The sequence below is a fragment of the Lottia gigantea genome (assembly GCF_000327385.1).
Source record: "Lottia gigantea unplaced genomic scaffold LOTGIsca_37, whole genome shotgun sequence".
NCBI lineage: Eukaryota > Metazoa > Mollusca > Gastropoda > Lottiidae > Lottia > Lottia gigantea.
In genome coordinates this window covers 257,638-283,794 of record NW_008709259.1, presented here as the reverse complement: position 1 = coordinate 283,794, position 26,157 = coordinate 257,638, and the positions used below count along the sequence as shown (strand labels likewise).

Here is a 26,157-nt window from a genome sequence, read left to right as displayed (position 1 = left end):
TTCCAGTATTCTTATTTTAAAGGGGTTGAAAGACGTTATCTTATAGCATCAATATGCACCTTTCCCATTTTCATCAGACATCAGTGATTCCTGCAATTCCACTAAAACCATGTGTTTGATGACGCCACTATTCGCAAAACAATGCTTTATCACATAAGGATATTTGCAATTAGAGACGTCATCAAACACTGTAAAGAAAATCTCTTTACTATCTCTGTTACCTTTGGTGTAAGATTTTTCTAGTGAACGAGGGGATAGTACAAGGAAATCAAAAGGGGACAAACGAGGGATTGAAAGTCTAAACTTCACGTATCCTTTTTTCAAATTTTCAGACTAACAAGAATAATACTTTGGCCTCAGATGTAAAAGCTACAGTTATTCAACATGAAGGTCTGAGATCAGAAATCTAAGACTACTAAACCCTTTTTAGGGTTGATAAAATTTAATGTTAAAGCGTAATGTTATTTCCGGTTTAGTGACGTCACCAATTCCATAAATGTACTCACTCCCAAACCTTTCATTTAACTCATATTGTAGGGTTTGGCTACCCTTCCTCGTAATTTAAGCACCATCACGAAGGAAAAGGTGATTATTACCAAAACATGGCTCCATAATAAACCACAACTAATCATAATACACAATACGATATCATAAAGAGAATTGTATTTGTTATAATCATTATTTTCTCATTATTTCTTTATATATATATTATTTATTATGAGCAATATAAATATTAATTTATACTTTATTCAATTCTCATTAGTACGCCAATTCTGAGACGAAAAAAGACTATTTCATTTGCATGATAGTTGGACATTCACACAGAAAAAGGCAGACATATTGTTTAACTTTCCGACGTGTAAGCTTACTGAAGGTAGCGAGAAAAGAAGGACAAGAGTGAGTCAAGTCATCTTAATACCTGAGTTAATTCGACTTAATTACTGAGTCAAGTTAATGGAGAAGCCATTCAATTCCTTGAAATAGAGAGATTCTACTTCTAATCAAGACATTTTCAGGAGATTCCAATCACTTCAATTAAAAGTTTGTCACGCCACAATTAATTAATATACAATACATTTGTCAATTCTTCTTCAAAATAATTGCAAATGATATTGGCGATCAAATTATATAGATAAAATATGAGCAAGTATAGGTTGAAAACTCTTCCCTCAGAAGAAGGATATGGCCCAAATCTATAAGAGTTTCACAATGTTGCGCTATAAGACACGTCGTATGATTCCCTAAAAATTAGTATTGTACCAACCTCGTTGCAATAATTTCAATAAACATAATTGTATTATAAACCAGCACGCAATATATTCAATACGCAATACCATAAACCAGAATAAATTCAATAAACTACATCTTATGCCGTGTAACAAGCATGTCCATTCGCCATATTGTACCACAAACCACTTTAGCCAGGTTCATCAATTACCTGTCCTGATTCATCAGTTATCTGGTCTGGTTCATCAATTACCTATTCAACAGTCACGCGCTCAGGTTCATTAATTGCCCGGTTTGGTTAATCAATTACCTGTTTAACAGTCACATGTTCTGGTTCATTAATTACCTGGTCTGGTTCACCAATTACGTGTTCAACAGTCAAATGTTCAGGATCATCAATTACCTGGCGTGGTTCATTAATTACGTGTTTAACAGTTAAATATTCAGGTTCATCAGTTACCTGTTCTGGTTCATCAATTATCTGTTCAACAGTCACATATTCATGTTCATCATGTAAACATATCGAAAAATCGAGACAAATAGCAATATCATAAACCACTTTAAAAAACCTAAACCGGAAATGACGTTCGGGTTGGCTAGTAAAAACGGAAGGAAATAATTACCTGTTCAACAGTCACATGTTCGGGTTCATCAATTACTTGTTCTGGTTCATCATTTATCTGTTCATTTTCAGCAATCAACTGTTTAGCGAATTCCTGTTCAGTAGTCACCTATTCAGAAATTACCTGTTCAAGTAAAATTTTGGAAGTCATAGATCTGCCCCTTCATTCAATTTGCGCGTTGTTCAGTAGACCAAAAAGTATTTGTTCAATCTAATCTAAATTATGCACCAGATCCGATGATGAACTCAATTAATTGTCATGGTACCGTTGACATTGATAAGGGTTCTTTCAGTCAGTTATCATATACTTCTTTTATTGAGTTTTGTTGGGCCACAGCAGTGCAATCAGTCATCATTTAGTCTTATACCTTGACTACAATTACAACTTTCTCGTGTCTTGTGTCCGTAATGGCTTGGTTCCCCTTGCTCTATGTATGAATGTTCAATGGTTTGGTATTCCATATTCAGTTTTATAGAGAGCAATGGGGTTCAATCTCTCATACAGAGTTGTCGTTCCTTGCAGTCCCTGCCACTGTGTATAATGAGAGAATGTCTATGATTATGATTATCAATATTATCATTACGTCATCAAGTCAAAATTCAAGCAAACAACCTTGAACAGACGTTTAAGAAAAACTACGTTAGATTTGAAATGAACGGGATAGAAAAGACATTCTCTTTTACTCTATCCTATAGTACAAAACGATTTATAACATATCATCACCGAGTTCGAAAAATCAAGCAATAACAATAAAATAAGCCATTTTAAAGACCCTAAACCGGAAATGACGTTTGTGCTGGCAACGAAAAAAGTATTATTTATTGAAGCGCTGGTACTACTATGTGCTGCGACCTAACAAATACACATATTATGATAACTGACTGAAATATACCTATGGATATTATAACTAAGCCACAGATATGCTTTATCTCGTCAGAAGCTAGTACAACTATTTCGGATTAAGAGTAATTTTGGTCAATATGTTTCCTGTTGATAAGATTAATAATATTGATTAAAAATATGATTATTGAATTTAATAGTTTAATATCATTCTTATGTATCATTACATAGGATTTATTATTGAAGACACACAATCTTATTGATACATATTTTTAAATGAAGCCAATCCCAATAATTGGTTTTAGAAAATATTTCTTTAGCAATCTTTCTTGAACATCTCTTTTTTTTAGTTGTAAAGTACACGATTGTGCCAGTCATGCCCATTATAGGGATATATAGTTGTCGAAATAATGTGTAAATTCATAGAGCTACATTTCAACTATTCATGTATCACTTTTCCAAATTAAATCCGACTCCCTCTACAATTACACAATACGCATCGTGAGAGTTTAGACTTTAATAACATGTCGCTGATGATGTCACCATCGACAATGCCTGCATGCATAGAACTTATACTAACATATAGGTCTATGTTGCATGGGATAAATGTAATAACGGCCCGGAAGTCACTATCGAATCGCGTCTGGGACCTTGACATCAGTAGTCACTTTTTTGTATCACGAAATGCAGCGATTTGATTGGATTGTACACAATAGCGAATACAACGAATCAGAACCCTCGTTTACTGTATGTCATAGCTTTTACAGAATTTTTGTCAAAGGCTCGAATACAATCCAATCATTTCGCTGCATTAAGGAAAACTTCCGGACTGCCCATTAGCCTACTTCTATATTAATCGAAATGAAAAATAAACATTAAAAAAGATCTGTAAACAAGAAAATGTTGTTTTTGTCTTACCTTTCCCACTTATCATTGAACTATTTCTTGAACATTGATCAGTTGTTATTCAAATGGTATCCACTATACATCAAAGAAAAGCCGACAACGGGCATATCGACGTTGTTCAGATGAAAATATGTTCTTTTATTTTCATTTAATGTCCACTTGACTATTTCAAGTAGAAAGACATAAATTTCTCGCGGAAACTAATAAGAAATAACAAAACATTCTCTCGGTCTTGAATTCCGCTAAAGAAATTGATTTTTCGCCTTTTCTTTACAATGTTTCATTGAAAGCAAGTCTTGTATATCAACACTTATGATTAAAAGAGCGAAACCACGTACGTTTTTATATTTGATATCTTGAACATGTGTTTCGGAAATCAATTACGCTTAAATAGGTTACGTTAAAAGCTAAGTCGACATTTGATGAGTTATAATATTATGTCGACATTGAAAATTTGATTGAACAATTGTCTACAAGCTATGTCGACGATATATTGAACAAATATTACTGTCAGAAAGCTATGTCGACAATGAATTTCAATGTGATAAAATAATTGGTTTAAATAGAAAAGTCTACGAGCTATGTCGACCTTTAATTAGATTGGAAGAACTTACTGATATCAGTGTCGAAATTGATTTTGCATGGCATGAAAGATATACTGACATTTGATTGGTGCAATAATGCAGCCAAAAGCTTTGTCGACATTAGAATAAAAATGCCAGTAAGCTATGTCGAAACTTGATCAATTACAGTGTGAAATATATAATATTATTTAATTCAACAGGAATATCATTATAAAAGCTATGTCTACATTCTACATTAAGCTGTGCTGCCAGAAATCTATGTCGAAATTGGATCAACTACATGGCTAAAGCTAAGTTGACATTTGATTGTTTTAATATAACATGTAAAAGCTATATAGATATATGATTTCACTATTGACTCAACACTCGATTAAATAATATTACAGAAAGCTATATCAACATTTACTTGATTGAATATACAGTTTGTAAGTTACTTCGACATTTGATTAAAGTAATATGACTGCAAGAAAGCTATATCGCAAATTAATTGATTTATACGGTCTAAAAGCTAGGTCGAATATTTCAAGCAGCTAACATTTCAGTGTAAATGTTATGTCGATATTTTCCTTTCTTGTATCATATAAAGCTATGTCGATGTTTTGATTAAAGCTATGTCGATTATTGATTAAAGCTATCTCGTCGTTTTGATTAAAGCTATATCTCTTTTGATTAAAGCTATGTCTATTTGTGATTAAAGCTATGTCAATTTTTTAATGAAATTATGTCAATTGTTTTTAACCATGTCAATTTTTTTTAACTTAGCTTTGCCAGTATTTCGGTTAAAACTATGTCCATTATTGATTATAACTATGTCCATTATTGATTATAACTATGTCCATTATTTATTAAAGCTATGTCCATTATTGATTGTCTATTTTTGATAAAAGCTATGTCGATGTTTTGAATAAAGCTATGTCGATATTTAATAAGCTAACATTACAACCAAGAACCATTGATTAAAAGAATAAGGTAAAAAGTGGGACTGTCACCTCATAAAACAATATTGTGAATATATTAATATTAAAATCATACTTAGTCAGTGGAGTAATAATAGACAATTCTCTGAAGAGGCGATCCTATGTTTATTAGCAGGATTCTAAGAGGAATGGAACTTTATTTGTGTTGATTTCTCATGAGGTTAGGTGTCTATCACATGAATAATATTTGACTGTTATTCTATGACAGCAAGGATAATGCTTACCTATCCACTAATATCCACGTTTGGGGGGTGGGGAGGTGATTTTGGTCTTGTATGTAAGGAGTCTTCAGAAGTACTAAACATGTACTTTCTATTTCTAAGAGCTCAAATTTCGATGAGCTGTGGACACTATAACTGATTAGCTTAGCTAAAAAAATCTGAGACTAAGGTACGACTGGTCAAAAGCAGTGTCGTTTTTACTGGGTGGAGGGTCAAAGGTGGAAGTCGGGTCAAGGCCCAGGTTTTCACCCCCACACCCACTTTCAAAATTTTTATCAATTTATATTGTGAAAGAATAGCTCGTGGCCCTCTCACCTAATGTTTCCTAGAAACGGATGGCGAATCTGTCCCTTTAAGGCTTTTATCTCCTCTAATCATCTCTTTCATAATTGACAGAGCTACATTTAAGCTTCGAGCACCATCGATAACACTAAGTTGTTGGCTTTAAACTCACAAGGATCTAGTAATGACACGGTACATTTTTGAATAATTGCAGAAAACCAGTCGCAAGATTTTAGCGGTATACGAAATGAAGCTCATCGGCCCATACTAAAATTATACTGTAGAAAAAGGCTACTGGCCCTTGATCACCTCATTGAAGAACAAAGCATTTCATTTGTTGAATATTTCGGTGACCTAGAACTTGTAATGCTGAAAATTTCTTCAGATTCGTCATAACTACAATACTCACCTGATCAAAATGAGATTTACATCTACATTTCCCTGAGATAGACAATATTCAAAATAAATACAATCCATGGAGTAATATATATTTTAATACTGTTATGTAAGTTATATAATTATAGCTGCCATTTTGGCTTGTAAATATAACACAAAAATATAATACTTTAACACACATGCTAAGGCACTTAAATATCATAGAATATTGCAAAACGACAGCATCAATCATGGCGAAGTCTGAGTAAAAGCATAATACAAGTCATCGTGTCCAAACCACGCCTGCATTCATCATCTCGGGGTTAATAAGACCATGTCAAAACCCTTATTCGTCATATGGTGAATACATGTAACAATTTAATTTATTAATATTTGCTTGTTATCTATTTGGTGTTATCCACATAATCTTATATGTATACAGCAATTCAGCATTGTCCAAAGAATCCTTCCATTAAAAAATAACATAATTATATATTTATATAACATAATTATATATAATTCTATAACATAATTGAAGATAATACTGATACAATTTGTATATATATGGCAATTTTCTTTATAAGAAAGATATAAGAAATCATATAAAAAATTATATATATAACATAGTTAACATGACTTTGAATATGAGTATTTGTTATAATCTCTGATATCAGGATCAACACCAGTCTGCTCATCTGATTTATAAACTTAAGACTATAATGGCTTTAAGTGATTGTAGATATCTATAGAAACAGATTTTATGCAACATTTCAACGTGATTCTTCTATCTGTTTCTATATAATATCAGAAAGTTCAGATGGATGCTGTGTTTTAACACCAAACTCAGAAAACAGTCTCGAAACATTCCCTAATGGAAAATATGATTACTGATATTATTTTTAAGGTTTCAATTACTATTACCTTCGAAACAAATACAGTAATGGTAACTGATCAGAAGGACTTAATCATTACATTCTTTTTCTATCTACATGAAGAGTCTTTTTAATGGTCAAAGCACCAGGATTTAGTGAATGACAATTTCATCCACCTATTTTTTTTAAGGAATACTACCTCTTAGAATGGACATAAAGTCTCAAACTTGGTCAACAAGGGTATATATTCATCTGTTAGACTTACCACATGCCATGACTAATAAATAGAATCTCTATATAAGACGATATATCTATAATGCTTTTAAGCATATTTCCAAATTACTTATTTGAATGAATTATTACTTAGTTTATGGATATAATTATAGAGGGAATCTGTAATATACTTATGACACCAGGTAAATCCATTGATGAACAAAGACTCATAAACTTGGTTGAGTTTAAAAATTTCAATTTTTTGGTCCTCCTATGACACCTTTAACATAACAAACAAGATTCCCTTCACCACCTAATATATTTTCTCAATTAACCCTTTGAACAAGGAATATAGAAACATGAATGGCACATACCCTTGATTTTAAGCTTCATAAAAGCAAAGCTAGCGCTGAAAGGGTTAAAGGCATTTCACGACCCTCAGTTTGATCTATTTCAGATCACTAGGACAATCAGGTTGCTGTGAGGGTTGAGCCAGTTTAAATGCCTCTATTTTACCCAAATCTTCATTTATTCTGGAAATGACTGGAAATTCTGCCATATCTACCTTAAACCTGAAAATTTCAATTATAATAATAAGAATAATTCATAAAAGGTTAACTAAGTAAATTGCATGAACAACAAACTTTCTTCATAACTTCTTGAGTTATTTGTTTTTCCTATTGTGAAAAGAAATTGTATATAAAAATATTCTTTTACCAAAAATTGTAAAATTTGAAAGAATTTGTGACCCATGAAGGTTGTAGATACCTATATGAATAAAATTCAATAAAGAGTAGAGAGCTCTTATTCTCTCATTGCACACTGCATGGCTTTTGATGAGTTCATGATTTAATGAGTTCACTCTTGATTCACCCTATCAATAATTTGATTAATCTCAATGTCATTCAGCCGAATTTTTCACATGGGACAACTGGTCAATTATAGGGAATAAATTTCATATTTTACGCCACTTCAAACTGCTAAATTTGAAGAGAAACAAAGGTAACACAAAGCAGTTATACTTCCTAAAAGACAATTATTATGGGCCTGTTGGGTAAAGGGTTGTATTTAGTCTAACTCAGGCCCCTTCATAAATCAAGTAAAATATACTTACCTGTTAGCATTAAAGACTTGGGGAGGTAAACAGCAATCAACTAATGTAATATTATCACCAAAACAATATTTTCCTGATGTTTTCTCTAAAGTTTTTTCTAAAGCTGCAAATATATTACATATAGTAGTAATAAAGTACATACATGCTACAAACAATTTCAACCACTGAAAAAAATAATTTTTAAAAATATCAAATAAGAATAACAAGAGTTACTACTATTCTCCTAGCAAAATATCCCTTAATGTACAGAGTATTGCTGATTGAAAGTGCAGAATAGTTGCATGCAAAATTCCATTTTATTACTCCTGTTTGGAGAAGCAACTTCAAGGGAGATAAACCAAGACAGTCAAGTAATCTATAAAGTTCTGTTGCTTTCTCCACAAATGACTTTTCACAATTTGATAATTTTCATAAAAATATGATCAAATCAAACTCTTTCACAAGCAAATTGGGACTATTTAAGAAAAATCAGAGAGTTAACACAGAGCCCTCGAAAAGAAAACTGACAACAAAAGGGATATTGAAAGGCCCTTGTTTTACATACCAACAAATCCGTTATGAATCCAATGTTTAGACCATTCTGCTTTCTGATCTTCTTTAAGATATTGTAGAACTGTTAAATTCTGTAGAGGTTGAATACCAGAATTTATCATTTCTGCTAATGCTCTGATCTGAATAAAAATATAACAGTAATATATGGTAGTAAATATAGTAGTAAAAAATAATACTTAATACTCAAATTTTTCCTCAGGTAAACTGGCAATTCAAAGCATCTCATTAGATCCACCTAGAGCTGTTTTATTAAGAAATTGACAGAATAACTGGATGGCTCTCGGATGTGGTATATCAATGGAATCATAAAATGTCACTTTTTAAAAGAGTCCATCAAGACATTTCTAGATATTTAATGTCAATGTGCCTCACACGGTGCCAAAATATACTTGAGGGGTAGGCTTACTTACTTACTTACAAAGTCTATGATATCCAACTAGGATTGGTTGGGCTAGGTTTTTTTCAAAATGTCAATTTTTTTTATCAACTAGCTTACCTGAGCTCTTTGAATACTATCTTTAGGTAATAAAGAAGGACTTGGATACTGTTCTTCTAGATATTCCATTATTGGTAACTGTAATAATTAATCAGCACTCTCTTAATATTCACATTATTATCATCAAAAAACAAGAGTATTATATTCTTGGGAGGTAACCATACCAGTTAGGTACACATTGCATTCTATATAATGTATATCACCTCAAAATATACAAGACTGTCCATGATTCAAATTGATTTTTTCTCTAATGTGCCTACATATGTGACCCCGCACATCAAACCAGGTATTAAGTAACATTTGGTGTATTAATATATTTGGATTCCTGGCATCATCAGCTACATTTTGATACCAATTCCATCTCAATAGCTTTCTCCGTTCAGAAGATATAGTCAATTTAATATCCAGATTTGAGTCGATTTATGAAAACGTCATTTTGAGAAAAATAAGGATAAAGGTAGTAAAGAGACAAAATGAAAATTTCCTTACTTACAGATTGTGTTAAAACATCACCATTGCTTGTTTCTAAACTAGGAACTTGTTGCATTGGATTTTTACTACTATAATCTTCAGATCTCTGAAACAGGAATCAACATATGATTCTAACTCATAGTAATGGAATTATGTTGTAATAGTACGTAATTTTAATGATTTGTTACACAAATTTTGCTTTATTGGTACTTATTGTCAAAAATTTCTTTCAACAGCTGATGGAACTCAATTTCACTGATCTATATCAATTTTTCAGAATAAAAATCAAAATTTGGAACATTTTTAGTTGAAATTTCTGGATAATAGGATTTTTTCCATTAAAATTTATCTTTAATAACATAATTATGCTTATCCATTGAAAGCCAATTTAAAACAATCAGTACTCTTTTCAAGCTGATATACCATTTCACATTAAAAACAATTGGTAAAATTTGATTTAAGGACAAAAGTATGAATATAATGAAGACAGAAGGTAATCCATAAACAACTAGATTAACAGGTTAGAGGGACAGGTAGGCCATTTTTTTTGACCAATCATATTTTAGTCTCAGAAACTGGAATTTTTAGCTGAGCTAATCAGTAACCACAGCTCATTGTCGAAATTTGAGCTTTTAAATCCATGTGTGTCCAGAATCATCTGCGTATGAATGGTAAAATGACGATTCGTCAATTTAAGATACTCTGTTATATATAGAAAAGACAGAATATACAGAAATAGTGAGTAAAATTCCTAGTTTGAAGTATTTTAAAGGAATTTTCCTACATTTCTAGTACTTCTGAAGACTATTTATGTACCTGTATATTCAAGACTAAAATCAACCCCCTAAAATAGCACACCTGTTCCTTTCAGGTTATTGTATAATTATTTACCTGCTCTCCTCCATTATTTAATAAATGTACAGCCTTATACTCATATTCTATACCTTTTATATTCAGAGCTGAAATAAAAATTAATAACCATCTTTATAACAAACTTGAATAAAAAATTCTATCCAGATCTCCCTCTTTTTAAAGGGTCCTCAAATCATTGTCATGCACACTGGAAAAGTACATAAGGTGGTCAGCACCCACATTGTAACCCAACATAAAATATGTCAAAAAGCTAATTGTAGGCTGTAAAGGGATAAAATCAGACATTCTTACCTATTCTAACCCTCCAAGAGCAAGAACTTCTAAAATATGAATAAAGTATTGGCTGAAACAAAAGTAACATTTCAGATTTACAAAGCTGCAATAATAATTCCATTATATACAAACTTTTGTCCCAAAATCTAAGACTCACAGTAGGGCATACTATTTGGAAGTTGATATTTCAATACCAAGAAAAAAGTAGGCATTATATAGGTTACCAGTATATTGTAATTCTGCATATCTAGTTGTTAAGACAGTAAAATCATGTCAGAACCAATTCACCTTGTTTATGTATCATTAATTTGAAAAAAGGCTATCAAATAAAACTATACCAGTATAAATGCTGTAAGTATATCGTTCCTTCAGACATTTCGGATTGTCAATACAGAACATATCAAAATTTGCTCCGTGTACCGAATGGCAAATACAATTGAACGTGGAACGATATTAGAACAAAATCAAAGTTATAACAACGCATTTCACTATCTCAATTGCAATCTATATCAGTGTATCTTTCTCTTACTTGTATGAACAATGCATAGAGAAATGTCGTGTAACCAATTCCACTAACAAAGTGGAAAACCTTTAGTCTCACCTTAGCTGACATCTTTACCGAATGCATTCGTTTTACTCAATACAATAAATTATGATGTAGTCCGAAAAGTTCTATTGCATCAAGCGATAGGTTGTTCGAAACGTTACTGTGCGAGCAGACGAGGTCCGAGTTGTCTTGTATTCGCATCATTATGATTCGCTATAATTATGATATTCCAGTTGTGGAACAGACCAAAAGGGTTTGATTTCCCAAATACAATAGACATATAAAGTCTATTTAATTGACGACATTTAAATGTGTGCGTGGGGTATAATGTCATATTTATCTTACTTGCATAATGTAATCTGTCAAGTCAAAGTATGTATAATTATTTTACCAGTGGCGGCGCCAGCCTCCTGAGACTGGTGGTACAAATAGGGGACAGACTGAGTCAACTGTCGAGGCTGAATTGAATATGCGCAACTCTTTGGAGGCCATGTACGCCCACTGGCGCCGCCACAGCATAAAGCCTTTTAAAGACTGTAACCATCACGGCTTTTGGTCTACAGAATATCTACCTAGGCCTCTGATTGGCTGCCATCGTGTCAAACCCCCATTCACCATACTTCCTCAATGTGAAAACCCGTTATCGTGATACGATGATTGGCTGTATTCGATAGCGTACAATACCCAATTGCACTAACAAACTTGCGCGACACACCAAAAGAGTGTTCTGTTCTTCAACAGACCCGTAGCAACTGGGTAAAAAATGGATGGCCTACCGCACCAGCGTTCCGAAAGATTGCGGTGGGCGACTCATATCATCACTGCGACCAAACAACACTCTTCCATTTCCCTTCCGGATATGTTACTTCGCCGGAAATCTCAACTCAATATTAACCAATCAAGTACATGTAGTTGAATATAGAATGAATACGCGATCCCTTTTCTCTTGTACTGTAAATGAATAATTTCTTTTGATAACCCTACACAATTGTATAATATAAAAATAGATTTTAAAGCGCCTCTAGGTTTTTAGGGTAATGCCCCTTCAGCAATCAACTACCGTTTTGTAGACCAGGAAGTTTGGTTTATTGGTTATTCAGTCTTGAGTGTTGTTAATGCGTATTAAAATGGCGCATTCGGTACTATCCAATTTGGAGCAAGCCATATACACAGCATTTTTTCAGGTAATATAAACATTTACTTTTAAATTGAAACAATGGGGCCTATAATACATTGATGGGCCAAAATTTGAATGTAATTTTTTAAGAACGGGACAGTGTATAGGTGTATGAAAAAGAGTGCATTCGCGTAGTTAGGGGGAAATTGAAAACATTTTTTTTACTTTACTACCAAAATTGCGTTAGACGCATTCTCCGCCTGGCTAGATTCGATATATTTCCCATGGGCAGGCCCCCAGACACTCCACCGCGACTAGATGTTAGATCTAGATATTTATTGTATTGTTCGCCCTTTTTGGGCAGCATACATCATGATACAAGATACAAATATGACACACTAGCACCGTCTAAAATCCAAACGGGTAGCCCCCCTCCTTCCCACCCCTCTGAATTACTGCCTCCTGCATTTAAATGTAACTAATTAGCTCCGACCCTGGATTTATGAATCTCTCTTGAGTCACAAAGTAAACACTCCTGAATAAAACAGGGGGTTTAAGGTTAAAGGTGCAATATAAAAATTTGCATTATTAAAAATTATCTTGAAAAGATTTCTAATATAATATGCTTTGACTGTCTATGTATCTACTTGATCAATCTTATTCTATTCTATTCTAGGCGGCTGATAAAAACAAAAGGGGTTATTTATCGATAGAGGAGTTGGCGAGCGTAACAAAAATGTGCGGCCTGAATTTAACGCAAGGGGAAATAGCGGTAAGTTTTATTTATTTGCAATACATCCGGGTATACATAATATCCAGGACTGGATATACCGTTATTATTTCCATATTTGACTAAGACGTTTCATGGTTTGTAACCTTGGCTGACATGAGCGAAACATCTACCTCTAAGTCAGCCTCTGAAAGATATTTTGGCAGTTTTCGAGAGGTGGATGCTCCGGACTAGACCACAGCAGATTCTACCAAAGATGCAACAGCATCCTTTAGGGGTAGAGATCACTTGCATTGAAAAAGGGGACACAATTTGATGGTATACTACTCATACCACCTTAATTCGCCTTGTGCTGACAATGTAAATTGTTGAAACATTGTGTTCAATAAAGCTAAGGAGTAGTATATCATAAAATTGTGTTCCGTTTTATTTAATTTTAATAACATGTTACAGTCAACCAGTAACAGTACCTGTAACAAATCAATAAATTGTAGATGAATTGAATCAAAATTATTTTTATAAAGCGCTTTCATGTTTTATTTTGAATGAGAACGTACATATGGGCAACTACATAAATTATGTCAACATAGAAAGATCCTTTCACAAATTCGATTGTACTTGAAAATGCCATATTAAAAATGTTATATATTTATAATTCATTGTAGTACGCATTATTTTAAAAGGCATTATAACAGTCAAAAGACTGTACCTTTTTCTTTATCTAACACAATCTAAACAGGTTAAGCGACCTGTAAATTGATATGCTAAAGATGTTATTGGAAACATTGTTTAATGAATTCAATGTATATCATATATTGCTGTTAAGTTATTAGGTTGAAGGTAGTTATTATTTAGATAAGATATTGTTGTTTAACAGTATATAATATTGTATTAACCTATTGTAAGTTGTCAACTTGTATTTCAAATATTCCTCATTATTGTTGATATATGATATTTACTATGTTTAAATAAGAAGTTGAGCAATTACGTAAAGAATTAGCTGAAATAGCATTTAAAATAAGTGACGACAGACAACAAATCTTTTTGAAAGCCTACATTAGGGAACTCTGGACCGAAATACCCGCCTCTATTCCGACCTGTGATAGATAGGCCTATTCAGACAGTTGTCGGCTGGTGTACAGCTGAAATAATAGCTATAATATTAGCTATAAAATGCCTAGGGGTACTGTTGTGCGAACAGAAAGATATCATAGAAAAGTCAGACAGTCCGTGGCAATTTCCAATCGTTCTTGCCCGAAAGTCAGATCCAATATTTCAAATTTTCATAGACTTTCGAAATTGTAATGAAGTACCTCTTAGAGATACCCATTCGCTTCCAAGAGCGGATAAAACATTGGATAATCTCTTCCGGTGTTTTAATATTGTGTACTATTGATCTTGCACGTGGCTATTGGCAGTTGTTATTTAATAAGACTTCGTGTGGAAATTTACATTCGCCACACCAGATTATGGTTTTTATAAATTTCGTCGTTTAATCTAGTAGACGCACCGACAGCTTCAGGCGTTTAATGCAATTGGTTTCAGGATCCTGCAATGTCAAATATGTTTTAAGTCGATATTGTTATATATTCACAGAAATTCAAGCATCACCTTCATATTAGTCTCTGTAACATTTACTTAATATTTAAACCATCAACATCAGCGTGTCCTTTCGAATTCCTTAACTTAGCTGTTAATGGCAAAGGAGTTGGAACTGAGAATATCAGATAAGATGTAATATGTTTTGGATAAGCTACCCTGAAACATCTTTCTACAATCTATGCTCAGAGTAATGTAATGTAAGAATATTGAAAGTCTTGCCACTTGCCAAAATCGAAAAAGTCATGTAACATAAGGAAAGGCGCGATTGAATCCATGTAAATCTAATACTAATGTCCGCTTTTACAACTCGATTCTTTTTTATATATATTTTGTTGGAATTATTGAATCTCAAACTGATATATATATGAATATATAAATGTTCTAGATTATATTTATCGTATATATTGTACACTGCAACTTTAAAGGGACTTTAAGGCATTTCCGGGAGTTAATCATACCTTGGTCTCAGAAAAGTGAATTGTTCCGCTAAACTAATCAGTAATAATATTTACAGCTACCGTCGAAATTTGAGCCTTCAAATCCAAGTGTATCTACAATTATCTATGTTTGTGAGTTACTTTAACGAGTCGTCATTTTAAGAGACTTTTTATTTTGAATATTCGTTGATGACGTCATGTGTATACAGTAAACGCAATCATCCTGTAAACGTCGTCTATGCACGGCTGTGACGAAATTTCAGAGAGAAGATAAGCTTGTGAACGAAGTAAATAAAAATTTTATTTGAAGGAATTGTGCGATTTTCATACAGTTTTAGTAGTTCTGAAGACATAATATTCAAGGTCCAAATCAATCCTGGAATGTTGCAGCTGTCACTTTAAATGAAATATGCACGGGGCAAAACCCTTAAATTCTCTACATGAGGTATACATTTTCTTATCTCTTCTCATATTTATTTACTTTTAATATTTAACAGTAAAACTAGGAAGTTGAATTAATCTTTGTCTAAATAATCAGTCAGTTGTGCGCATATTAACAATACTGTGAACCAAAGTTGTTATCCTTCTAAAACATAGTTGTTTCTTTCTTTTTTCTGCGTAAAATGGCAAAAATTGTTCTGTCTGGTTTGGAAAGAGCTATTTATTCTTCCTTTTTTGAGGTAATGTTAATACTTTCAGTTAGATTTTTAAGACGTCAGTATCAAAATTTGAAATTTACAATGTTAGACGCTGTTCTGTATAGTTTAATTCTATAGCTTACTTCACTCGTTCTACCTCTGAGAACATTCTCTTTGATTCAAGTTTTATTCGATGATGCTATTGGCATAATCATTCAGGCAAACTTATAGAATTGTGCACTGTTGGACTCTTGGAATGTAGTAACAGAATACCATTCCTTATAGCTTAAATCAGCGATTCATTTTGCAGGCGGCTGATAAAAACAAAGATGGCCATTTAAGTATAGATGAATTGGCGTCCGTCGTCAAAATGTGTGGCATGACTCTAACCCAAAAAGAACTTGCGGTAGGTTTCAAGATAATCAAAGTATGTTAAAGATGAGTGACCTAACCCAAAATATAATAAAAATTTCCAGTTGAAATGGGAGCTGTATACCACAACGTTTCTATTCAATGCCAGCTACTGTAGTTCAATCACGCCATGTATCTCTCTACTATATCACATTTTTGGTTTCATCATAACAAGACATCTCGAGCAGTGTTGATGTACGTGCTTTGTCACACGAACGTCATCACGTGATATAAGTAGACTACTCCATTCATTGAAGGATGGGCATTTAACTATAAAATTATGTGTGCTAGTCGAAAGTTGAATTTGGGGCCTTTCAGTTTTTCAATATTAATAAATATATTTGTAAAATGCAATAAAATATTGTCACTGTTAAAATAGTGCTCAATACATCAATTGTAGAGCAATATAGAAAAACCTTAAGCAACATGCTATTGTTACTCAGAATTTCAGCCTGTGTCCCTACTGGAGTTGGACAAGTAGAACTTATTCTTATGTCCACATGCATGCAAAATTGAAGGAATGAAACGATGAAGTTTTAATTAATGCGGAAGGATTTACATGGATTCAAACTCTATGATCTTCGAACACATTAACTCGTATAAACCTTCTTAGTTATGCGTCTAATTAAAGGCACAGATATCCAGTCATAATTTTAATATATACTAATGAAATGAGGTATGAATTAAGACCTTTGCTTCCCATCCCACTTCGATAATACATATATCATTTTTCGCTGAATCGTAATCTTTCGACTTTCTTCACTGAATCGTTTTCGCTGAATCGTGATCTTTACAACTTCTCCACTGGATCGTATTTGCTGAATCGTAACCTTGAATGTTAAGGAAATTAAATTAGGTCACATGACATTTTATGCATATCATTATTATTCGTGTTTTTAATGAGAAATAAATTACCCCAAGAAAAGATAACTCCGTGTATACGATCCAGTGGAGAATTAGGTTCTAGAAGACTCAAATTGAAAAAAGTAAATAAGATAGGAGATAAAACACGTAAAAATACTTCAATCTTATAAGATTAGTCATTTCATTAGTCATGACCACGCGATTTTAAGAATTTATACAATCAGATCTGGATCCTATTTTGAACCAAATACAGCGCCATAAATATTTTGTTAGGTTCTTTAATGTGATATCTACCCCTAAAAGTCGTTTCATGACTAATTATGACTTAATTACGATCTCAAATTAACTCATCGTCTCTTCATTATAATACTTCCGAAAATATAACTTAATTTTACCTTTTATGGTAACATGAAGGCTACACGACACGACGATGATCTTGTCTATTAGGCGGCTAGGGTGCTACGATGTTCGGTTGCTCGAATGGACTTTAACATCAATTGGTTTGTTCTTATAGGAAACATTTATCGAGATGGATTTAAATTGTGATTGGAAGATAACACTAGATGAATTTATTACTGGCATGCATTCTTTAAGACCTGGTAAAAGACGGTAAGCATTTGATTTTTTGTATCAGCCAAAATCAGGTGAACGCAAATCAAGATTTATAAAAGAAGTTAATAGTATATTTTGGTCTCGAATTAAATGACATTGCAACCTGTTGCAACAGTAAAAGCGATCTGATGTTCTGAATGAAAAGTAGCCTAAATAATTTCCGTCTAATTAAGAGGAATATAATTTCAGCCGATCTTGATCTCGTTCAGATCCAACTTCTAACTGCATCTGATTTGGATGCAACTTCAAGACACAGCATCCTCTGATTTTATATACTGCTCTGATTAGAATGCATCATCATCTGATTAAGATGCAGCTTCATTTGATTATGGTGCAGCTTCAATTGATTATGATGCAGCTTCAATTGATTAGGATGCAGCTTCAATTGATTATGATGCAGCTTCAATTGATTAGGATGCAGCTTCAATTGATGAGGATGCAGCTTCAATTGTTTAGGACGTAGCTTCATTTGATTATGGTGCAGCTTCAGTTGATTAGGATGCAGCTTCATTTGATTAGGATGCAGCTTCAATTGAGTAATATGCAGCTTCAATTGATTAGGATACAGCTTCAATTGATTGGAGTGCAGCTTCAATTGAGTAATATGCAGCTTCAATTGATTAGGATACAGCTTCAATTGATTGGAGTGCAGCTTCAATTGAGTAATATGCAGCTTCAATTGATTAGGATGTAGCTTCAATTGATTAGGATGTAGCTTCAATTGATGAGGACGTAGCTTCAATTGATTAGAGTGCAGCTTCAATTGATTAGGACGTAGCTTCAATTGATGAGGACGTAGCTTCAATTGATTAGAGTGCAGCTTCAATTGATTAATATGCAACTTCAATCGATTAGGATGCATCTTCAATGGATTAGGATGCAACTTCAATTTATTAGGATGCAGCTTCAATTGATTAGGGCGTATCTTCAATTGAATAGGGTGCAGCTTCAAATGATTAATATGCAGCTTCAATTGTTCAATTGATTAGGATGCATCTTCAATGGATTAGGATGCAGCTTCAATTGATTAGGATGCAGCTTCAATTGATTAGGACGTAGCTTCAATTGATTAGAGTGCAGCTTCAATTGATTAATATGCTGCTTCAATTGATTAAGATGCATCTTCAATTGACTAGGATGAAGCTTCAATTGATAAGGACGTAACTTCAATTGATTAGGGTGCAGCTTCAATTGATTAGTATGCAGCTTCAATTGATTAGAATACAGCTTCAATTGATTTTAGTACATCTAGTAGGATCAGATAATGTTTCATCAGATTAAAATACAGCTTCAGCAATTTGGCTGCACTCTAAGTCCATCTGATTTAGATGCAGCTTTATCTGATTAAAGCAATTCCAAAATCTAAGGAATTGTAATTCCCTTGACCAAATTAAAATTAAAGATGGTATACCGCACTAGTATTTCTGAACTTATAAAGAGTACACATTTCACCTGTCATTGCGAGATATCTTTTGACTTATCAGTCTTGTCGATTTTGATTATTTATTTTCCAGAGTTGCCAAACTAAACCGTGAGTTGACAGAATGTGATAAGGGTGGTATGGGTTTCCTGAGCTACAGAATGATCAGCAATATTGCTCGAGACAAATCTGATATTACTGAAAAAGAAATAGAAAACACTTTCAAAGATTTAGATGCGTCCGATTTGAATAAAATCAATTATAAGCAGTTCATTAATGTTTTGGAAAAGAAAATCACAGACTGACTGCAGAATAACAGCATAATGTGGTATTAGATATTTATGAATTATTGTGACATATATTCAATCATTTAAAGATATATTCAGTAGCTGATATTCAATGCATTAGAAGTGTGTTATTCAATGCTTTAGAACTGTGTTATTCAATGCTTTAGAACTGTGTTATTCAATGCTTTAGAACTGTGATATTCAATGCTTTAGAACTGTGATATTCAATGCTTTAGAACTGTGTTCTTCAATGTTTAAGAACTGTGATAGTCAATGCCTTAGAACTGTGATATTCAATGCTTTAGAACTGTGTTCTTCAATGTTTAAGAACTGTGATATTCAATGCTTTAGAACTGTGTTATTCAATGCTTTAGAACTGTGATGTTCAATGGTTTAGAACTGTGATATTCAATGGTTTAGAACTGTGATAGTCAATGCCTTAGAACTGTGATATTCAATGCTTTAGAACTGTGGTATTCAATGCTTAAGAACTGTGATATTAATGTTTAAGAACTGTGATATGCTTTAGAACTGTGATATTCAATGCTTTAGAATTGTGGTATTCAATGCTTTAGAACTGCGATATTCAATGCTTTAGAACTGTGATATTCAATTCTGTAGAACTGTGATTTTCAATATGCAAAGTATACTATTCAGGTCATTTTTATACGCCCAAATGAAATGGGGTGCGTGTATAGCCGTCATCCGTGTCCGTCCGACCACAATTGCTCGTAAACACTCTACTAGTACAAGGCACAATTATTGGCGGATTTAGACGGAACTTGGTATAGTTCTTCGAAATCACCCAAGGATGAACCCTGTTGAAAATCAGAAAAATTGAAATGAGTTATGAGTTATGAGTATGAGTTATTGCCCTTGTTCTTAAAAACGCGTTCAAGTTTTAGCCTGTAAACACTCTAGAAGGCCCAATTCTTGACAGATTTTGATGAAACTTGGTAATATTATTCAGTATCACCTCAAAAAGTTCCAAAGAACCGTATGCCTGAAGGTTGAATATTTCATACTGGTAATTGTTACTGTACTGCCAAATATATTTATATAAATTCTGAGCTGACAGCGGGCGTATATTACCTTGCCTGGCAAGCTATCTTTATTGGATTTCATTAGATAGAAACTACTCTCTGCAAACTTAAGTGGAATCTGTCTTTGTTTTCCTTTTCCATCTTGAATGATTCACGTACGTGGACATGTCGGATTCATTGACTTCCTGACTTTAATAAAGGATAAGTAATAAGACATATTTAATACAAAGATATCTGCGGCTAAATAGCAGTCCATATTGTCCTTCCGTAGTATGTGCTTCCCCTAATATTTTGTTGTTATTTCTTTACATTAAAGCGTGCGTGCTTTCACCTGTGACATCGTGCTTTGCTCATTTATTGTTCAATCTGCGCAGGAGACGACCATAGTACATCGCCACGAACAAACAAATCAAGCAAAACAAAGTTTAATGATCTGGATCAGTGCTTCAAACACCCAGGCTACCCTCCAGCACTTACCCAAGAAGGATAGCATTGATCTCGTTTTGAACTAGTGTAGGATCGCTACATCAACGGGGGGAAAGAATCTGAATATATTTCACTGCTGTGCTACCAGGAAACTGGTAGAACTTTCTTTGTGGTGGTGAAAATAAAGAAGAGCTTCTTGTCTGGACAGCTGGTACTATGCTTTGATACACCAGCCAAATCTTTGGTAGCCACTTAACTCTTGAAGACATTAGCTCCATGCACACATTAGGATGCCGACATTGGGTCATGGTTCATACAACAGATGCCATGCATCCCTTTCTTCAAAATGTGCCCAACTACTACGACTACCAACAACTACCTAGTTTGCGATATCAGCATCCGCTTGAAGCGAACGTTAACTTGTCATCTACCAACCAACCAACCTCCAAAATGTACAAAACAGGTTTATTACAGCTGACTTAGACCCAGACACTCTTAGATTTTTGATAGTCGCCATTTTGAAATTCAACATGGCGGCGGTTGTTGGTACTTGAAATATAAATCATTGCGTTCCTTGGCAACTAAAATATACAATTAGAGCAACCAAGAACGGGTTTATAGATGATATAAATCTAGAAATATCGACCATTATGGATTTTTGATGGTCGTTATTTTGAAATTCAAGATGGTGGCAGTTTCTGTCACAAACAACAAACACAAACCATTGGATTCCTCGACCCCCAAAATGTAATTTTGCAGCCAATCAAACCGCTATATTCAAAAAACAAGAAACGTGGCTATTACAGCATAAGAGGAAGATCCCTAAGAAGTAGTATTCCTTTAATATTTCATGGAGATTATTGAATCCCAAATCTGAGCTGGTTCGTTATTTCTGTGTGAAAATCTATCACTATCTGAATCCATGTAAGCTCAATAAGTCGTTATCCGTAAATCCTTAATCTGGAGCTGTAAGTAGATTAAAGTAGATTAAACATTGCCTTGAAATACTTACGGGGCAAAACACTTAAAGGTCCCGACAATCGACATGAGATATTAATTTCATTATCTCTTCTCATATTTATTTACTTTTCTGCTTTAATATTCGTAAACAATAAAACTAGGAGACCTATGTTTATATAATCAACGAGTTCTGCGCAGATTAGTACTACGTAAAATGGCAGAAAACATACTGTCCGATTTGGAAAGAGCTATTTATTCTGCCTTTTTTGAGGTAATGTAAATTTTTGCGTTTAGATCTGAAAGACTATGGTATCAGTTGACTAAAGTTTGAAAAATTCTATGATTTTCCAATCTAATGTAGATGCAATTTCTAGATAGTTTCTTTTATTTTAAGGGTTACTTCACTAAGTATAGATCTGGAGACATTAAATTTCTCTTCAAGTTTTACTCGGTGACGCTATTCAGGATTTCATCAGTAATAGTGTTCATAGTTCACCGTCGGAATTTGAACCTTCAAATCCACGTATGTCCAGAATTATACGCGTTTGAAAGTTATAAAGACGACTCGTCTTTTCTTGAGACTCTACCATAGATAGCAAAGACATTATTATATAGAAAGTAAGATTCCCAGTTTGAGGTATTTTTGAAGTAATTATGCGATTTTCGTACATCTCTAGTACATCTGAAGACTATTTACATATATTCATGACCCAAATCAACCCCAGAAAATAAATGGCAAATCTGTCCCTTTAAGTAGTATTTCCAAACACAAGTACCAAATGGGTCCGCTCCACCACTTTGATATATGATGCTTGTTATCTTCAATTTTAATGGAGAACAAAAGAGTGTACTAAACCTTTCGTACTTTAAGGCTAATATTAGGCTCGGACATTCCCTATAGCTTTAATCTGTGATTCAATTTGCAGGCGGCTGATAAAAACAAAGATGGCTATTTAAGTTTAGATGAACTGACGTCAGTGATCAAACGGTGTGGCATAAATCTTGCCCAAAAAGAATGGGCGGTAGGTTTCATGATAACCAAACCATCATGTACGGATGTGTGCTCTGAAATGTAAGAAGATGTGTGCCAATCGAGAGCTAAGTTTAGGCCCCTGGGCGCTGAGGCTGGCAAGGTCCTGACCTCAACCCACTCCAATCTCAAATAAAAGACTGATGTGATCACCCTTGTGATACCCTAGTCCCACACCCCCAGGGAGTGAAAACACTAAATCAATTCAATTTTTCGAAAATTTTTGAACCCTATCAGACGCCAGTCGACTATGAAGCCTCCACAGACATGTCGCATTTTGAAATCAGTCTCGACAGTACTGTTGGTGTCCCCCCCGTAGAGTCAGTCTGCCCTCTTATTTGTAGCCCTAATCTAGGGAGACTGGCACCGCCACTTGATTACCAATTGAGAAAATATACTGTTTTATACGACTGACATACGACGATGGTTTTATCACACAAATATTTGTTTTATCTTTTTATAGGCAAGTAGGACGTAAAACTCCATTCATTATATTGCATTTCTTTTTATAGGAAACATTTATCGAGATGGATTTAAATTGTGATTGGAAGATAACACTAGATGAATTTATTACTGGCATGCACTCTTTAAGACCTGGTAAAAGACGGTAAGCATTTGATTTTTGAATCAAGATCTGTAAAATAAAAAATGCACGAAGGCTTACCCATTTTCGGCACTGATTGGGCTATATACTCGGATGGGACAATAAACCGAGGTCCCGTGGTATGTGCACGTTAAAGATCCCAGTTGGAAATCGAAAGAGAGCAGGCTAAAGCCACTGTCCTCGCAAAATTTCCCTCATTGCACTCTGCATGGCGTTTCCTGTCTTCATTAGCCCACATAGTGCAGAAAAGAATGACGTAAAACTCCTTTCATTTCATTATTTTAATCGGATTTATCTACATCTTTATCTGATTTAAATGCAATTTAAGATCATAGGGATTTTTGCCGTTGACCGAATTCAAAGGTATGCTGGATAACTCAAAATATGTTGACCTTGATTCTCCTACTATTTTTCTAGGGTTGCCAAACTAAATCGGGAGCTGACAGGTTGTGATTCCGGTGGTGCAGGCTTCTTGAGCCACAAAGTGATCGAGAATATTGCTCGAGAGAAATCTGAAATTACGGAGACAGAAATTGAAAATACTTTCAAACATCTTAATGCAGACGATTTGAATAAAATCAATTATAAGCAGTTCGTTAATGTTTTGGAAAAAATAATCACAGACTGACTGCAGAAATTTCTAAAACAGAATTATGGTGTATTAGATATAACATAATGAACTTTGATCTATATCTTCTCCAAAGATTTCTAAAAATATTTTATAATATATTCAATGCTTTAGAACTGTGATATTCAATACTTTAGAACTGTGATATATTCAATGCTTTAAAACTGTGATATACAATGCTTTAAAACTGTGATATTCAATGCTTCAGAACTGTATTATTCAATACTTTAGAACTGTGGTATTCAATGCTTTAGAACTGTGATATTCAATACTTCAGAACTGTATTATTCAATGCTTTAGAACTGTGATATTCAATACTTCAGAACTGTATTATTCAATGCTTTAGAACTGCGATATTCAATGTTTTAGAACTGTGATATATTCAATGCTCTAGAACTGTATTATTCAATGCTTTAGAACTGTGATATTCAATGCTTCAGAACTGTATTATTCAATCCTTTAGAACTGTGATATTCAATGCTCTAGAACTGTGATATTCAATGCTTTAGAACTGTGATATTCAATGCTCTAGAACTGTGATATTCAATGCTTTAGAACTGTATTATTCAATGCCTTAGAATTGTGATATTCAATACTTTAGAACTGTGATATTCAATGCTTTAGAACTGTGATATATTCAATGGTTTAGAACTGTGATATTCAATGCTCTAGAACAGTGATATTCAATGCTTTAGAACTGTGATATATTCAATGGTTTAGAACTGTGATATTCAATGCTCTAGAACAGTGATATTCAATGCTTTAGAACTGTGATATTCAATGCTTAGAATTTGGATATGTATATGGTTTTGAAAAAATTTGCAAAGTATATTATTTAATAGGTCACTTTTATTGGATTTCAAAAGGTAGAAACGGCTCTCTGCAAACAAGTAGCCTCTGTCTTTGTTCTTCTTTTCTAATATGTCCGATTCCTTGACCTCCTGACTTTTGAATAAAGGATAAGTAATAAGGCATATTTTTGTCTATAGAGCTGTATACAATGCCTGTCAGTAGTATAAGTTTAAGTACTCTACTACACACAATATAGAACCGTTTCACAACTTATGCTGCAGCCAAAGGACAATATTATATATCACAGACTCAAAATTTTTTAATCTTACATTAACAGGCATTAAACTGACTTACAGAGGAGTCTCAGAATGCAGAGAGCACTTAGTTCATGGGCCACCACACATTTTTTTTTGTGATTGAAACCTGGGAAATTGGTAGCCAATTTTATAGAGAGAGTTTACCCTTTCCTATCCTTTTGTAAAAAAATCTTCCATTCAATTTGAGAGATAACAACAACAATAAATGCCTCTAATTATATAATCAACATTTGATTACAAACAATTATTGCAAGCGAATACATTAACAAATATGTTAAATATTAAATCATCTTTTTGACAACATCTCTAATTTCATTTCATAATTAAACTTTTAAACATATACATCAACCAAAGTCCATAAATGGAAATAAAAAAATTTCTTAACTGTCTTTTTAAGCATAGAATAGTTGAGATACACTGTCTGGTGCAGGGTACAGAGCAAGGTGCAAGATTTTCAATACAAAGAAAATAGTGGAAGCGAATAGTATTCGGACATGTACATCATGTATTTGCTTCTTCTAATTTCTACTGCTACGGTTAGTGTACTGATTATCCCCTACCATACACCGCACCAGATATCATACATCATCTAATCACATCCTACCAATTTTGAGAGTAAATCAAATATCACTGAATATTTCTGTGAGAATTGGAATATCCTCTTTAAAAAGGGAGTTTACCTTTTTTTTGAAATTTCAATGAAATAGAATTGAAGATTACAACTCAAGGGTTACTTTCTCTTATGACAGAATGATAAAATGTTACATGAGACATGATTTTTTACAACAATTCA

At 33.5% G+C, this 26,157-nt stretch overlaps 4 protein-coding genes across 4 annotated transcripts; 2 read left to right on the top strand and 2 right to left on the bottom strand.

Annotated features, from left to right (window-relative positions):
* Positions 1 to 561: 561 nt before the first annotated feature.
* Positions 562 to 7,182, bottom strand: LOTGIDRAFT_162956 (hypothetical protein; the record flags this gene model as incomplete). Its single annotated transcript, XM_009059017.1, has 5 exons — positions 562 to 624; positions 1,538 to 1,708; positions 1,851 to 1,958; positions 6,070 to 6,101; positions 7,173 to 7,182. 5 exons carry the CDS (start codon positions 7,180 to 7,182, stop codon positions 562 to 564), a joined length of 384 nt encoding a protein of 127 aa, XP_009057265.1.
* Positions 7,183 to 7,568: 386 nt separating this feature from the next.
* On the bottom strand, positions 7,569 to 10,987 carry LOTGIDRAFT_121608 (hypothetical protein; the record flags this gene model as incomplete). The annotated part of the gene is made up of 7 exons (XM_009059016.1): positions 7,569 to 7,692; positions 8,235 to 8,337; positions 8,779 to 8,905; positions 9,283 to 9,360; positions 9,776 to 9,859; positions 10,645 to 10,712; positions 10,918 to 10,987. 7 exons carry the CDS (start codon positions 10,985 to 10,987, stop codon positions 7,569 to 7,571), a joined length of 654 nt encoding a protein of 217 aa, XP_009057264.1.
* Positions 10,988 to 12,573: 1,586 nt separating this feature from the next.
* Positions 12,574 to 20,215, top strand: LOTGIDRAFT_233261 (hypothetical protein; the record flags this gene model as incomplete). The annotated part of the gene is made up of 5 exons (XM_009059015.1): positions 12,574 to 12,630; positions 13,240 to 13,335; positions 16,281 to 16,376; positions 17,760 to 17,854; positions 19,372 to 20,215. 5 exons carry the CDS (start codon positions 12,574 to 12,576, stop codon positions 19,580 to 19,582), a joined length of 555 nt encoding a protein of 184 aa, XP_009057263.1. The 3' UTR covers positions 19,583 to 20,215.
* A 1,992-nt stretch (positions 20,216 to 22,207) lies between these two features.
* On the top strand, positions 22,208 to 24,255 carry LOTGIDRAFT_162953 (hypothetical protein; the record flags this gene model as incomplete). Its single annotated transcript, XM_009059014.1, has 4 exons — positions 22,208 to 22,264; positions 22,920 to 23,015; positions 23,536 to 23,630; positions 24,045 to 24,255. The coding sequence occupies 4 exons, from the start codon at positions 22,208 to 22,210 to the stop codon at positions 24,253 to 24,255; spliced, it is 459 nt and encodes a 152-aa protein (XP_009057262.1).
* Positions 24,256 to 26,157: the final 1,902 nt, after the last annotated feature.